At 44.6% G+C, this 1,726-nt stretch overlaps 1 protein-coding gene across 1 annotated transcript; it reads right to left on the minus strand.

Annotated features, from left to right (window-relative positions):
- LOC117757455 (guanylyl cyclase-activating protein 2-like) lies at nucleotides 1-1,524 on the minus strand. The gene is made up of 4 exons (XM_034578642.1): nucleotides 1,218-1,524; nucleotides 959-1,108; nucleotides 470-581; nucleotides 1-361 (listed from the first exon to the last, which is right to left on the minus strand). The coding sequence occupies exons 1-4, from the start codon at nucleotides 1,416-1,418 to the stop codon at nucleotides 219-221; spliced, it is 606 nt and encodes a 201-aa protein (XP_034434533.1). The 5' UTR covers nucleotides 1,419-1,524; the 3' UTR covers nucleotides 1-218.
- Between the last annotated feature and the right edge of the window lie 202 nt (nucleotides 1,525-1,726).

Consider the following 1,726-nt stretch of genomic DNA (forward strand, 5'->3'; position numbering starts at 1 on the left):
AAACACATTTCTGAAAAAAGAAGATTGTTTTTCCTTCATGTCAAAATGTTCAGTGTGTCCAGGTCCAAGAGGGAATAAATTAAAAATAATTAGCTTATAGTCATTATGCTGGTTTGTCAGTGAAGGCAGGAGGAGTCTTGTCACAGTACTTTAGTTGTTTCCAGAAACTTCACAATCAGGTTCCTTTCCATTGTGCAGGCTGAATATACTGAACTCCTTCAGGGATCCTTGGCACTCATGAGTTGCCGGTCGGACAAGTACTTCTGGACCCATCCACAAGGATTGACGTCGAGACGTAGGAAGCTCTGCAGCCACGGACTTCTCTGAGACCCCTCCACAAACTCCTCCAGTGTAATCTGACCTGCAGCACAGACAGAGGAGCTTTCAGTGAGATAGCATGGGAACCTTTGTTTTTTAGGCATTCGCTGTTTTGGTGATGTTGGTGATTTTATGTGTGCGGTCAACTCACCGTCATGGTCCACATCGACCTCTTGAAAGATGCGATCACACGCCTCCTCCGCAGTGAGTTTTTCTTTTCCCGTTTCGTCAGACACGGAGCCTTTCTTTATCTTGTAGATTATCTGAAAGAAAAAAATCCAGGAATTAGACCGTTTGTCCTTCATCTCGTACCCGAATTCTAATGTCGTGGTCCCAAGAGGATCAGCTGCCGACCACTCAACTTCTCATGTAGTCCACCGAACATTAATGAACAGTAAAACATTATATTACAGCTGGACCTGATAATCTAAAACACAGTTAATAAGATATAATAAAAAAACGTAAAGATGGTCTTTTGAAAAACACCTAAAAACCGAAGCTATTGCCTAAAAAGCAATTCTTGTTTTGCTGATAAACAAACACACAAACCGACCAATAACCAACGGACAGGGGTGATGACCTCCTTGTTGGAGCTCACGAGGCTGTGACTGACTGCTTTTAGGAAACCAGGACCTCTTACCTTTACAATCTTGTGTATTTCTTTTCTGTCCAGACGACCGTTGTCATCGCTGTCGAACACCTTGAACGACCAGCGCAGCTTGTCTTCAAGTCGTCCGCGCAGAACAAGATGAAGAGCGGCCACGTACTCTATGAAATCCATCGTGTTGTCCTGGAGAAACAGGGGGAAACACCAACATGGAACATCTGCTCGGTTAGATACGCGGAAGAGGTTTGTTTGCTTGAGCTGTCATTTGAAGAAGATTTCACTTGTGACTCACATGATTCATGTCAAATGCTCGGAAGATGTTGTCCATGTACTGGGATTCAGGCGTCCCATTCTTTACTCCAAACATCCTCTTGAACTCGTGCAGGTACAGTGATCCACTCGGACACGCCGTGATGTATGTGTTGTAGAGGTCCTGGATGCTGTTCAGCTCCAGCTCTGGTTCCTGCGTTTGTATCTGCTGGTTCTGACCCATGCTGTATCCAAACTCTACCACTGCAGTGAAAACTAGGAGTTTCTTATTTTGTATAAAACATAAATGCAGATTCTTTAGTAGAGTAATATCCTGAAAGCTCCTTGCAGTGAGTTCTTCGGCGTCCGCTTCATGGCTGCTGTCGAAGGTCTCTTCAACAGCTCTGGGGTCGAGAACAGAGTTAAGCATCATAACAGATTCATGTGATCCCTGCCCCCAACCAAGATGCTTATTTTCAGCCCGAGGCCACAACAAGCTGAGTTTAAAATAATAATCCTGATCCCATCTTGAACCTTTGGTGACCCAGGGTC

This window comes from Hippoglossus hippoglossus, chromosome 3 (genome assembly GCF_009819705.1).
Source record: "Hippoglossus hippoglossus isolate fHipHip1 chromosome 3, fHipHip1.pri, whole genome shotgun sequence".
NCBI classification, from domain to species: Eukaryota; Metazoa; Chordata; class Actinopteri; order Pleuronectiformes; family Pleuronectidae; genus Hippoglossus; species Hippoglossus hippoglossus.

Coding starts and splice junctions, on each gene's coding strand:
- LOC117757455 (XM_034578642.1), bottom strand. CDS start 1,418: ATGGGTCAGAACCAGCAGATACAAACGCAGGAACCAGAGCTGGAGCTG. Junction 1,109..1,217: donor GAGCATTTGACATGAATCAT/GTGAGTCACAAG, acceptor CTGTTTCTCCAG/GACAACACGATGGATTTCAT. Junction 362..469: donor GGTCGATGTGGACCATGACG/GTGAGTTGACCG, acceptor TCTGTGCTGCAG/GTCAGATTACACTGGAGGAG.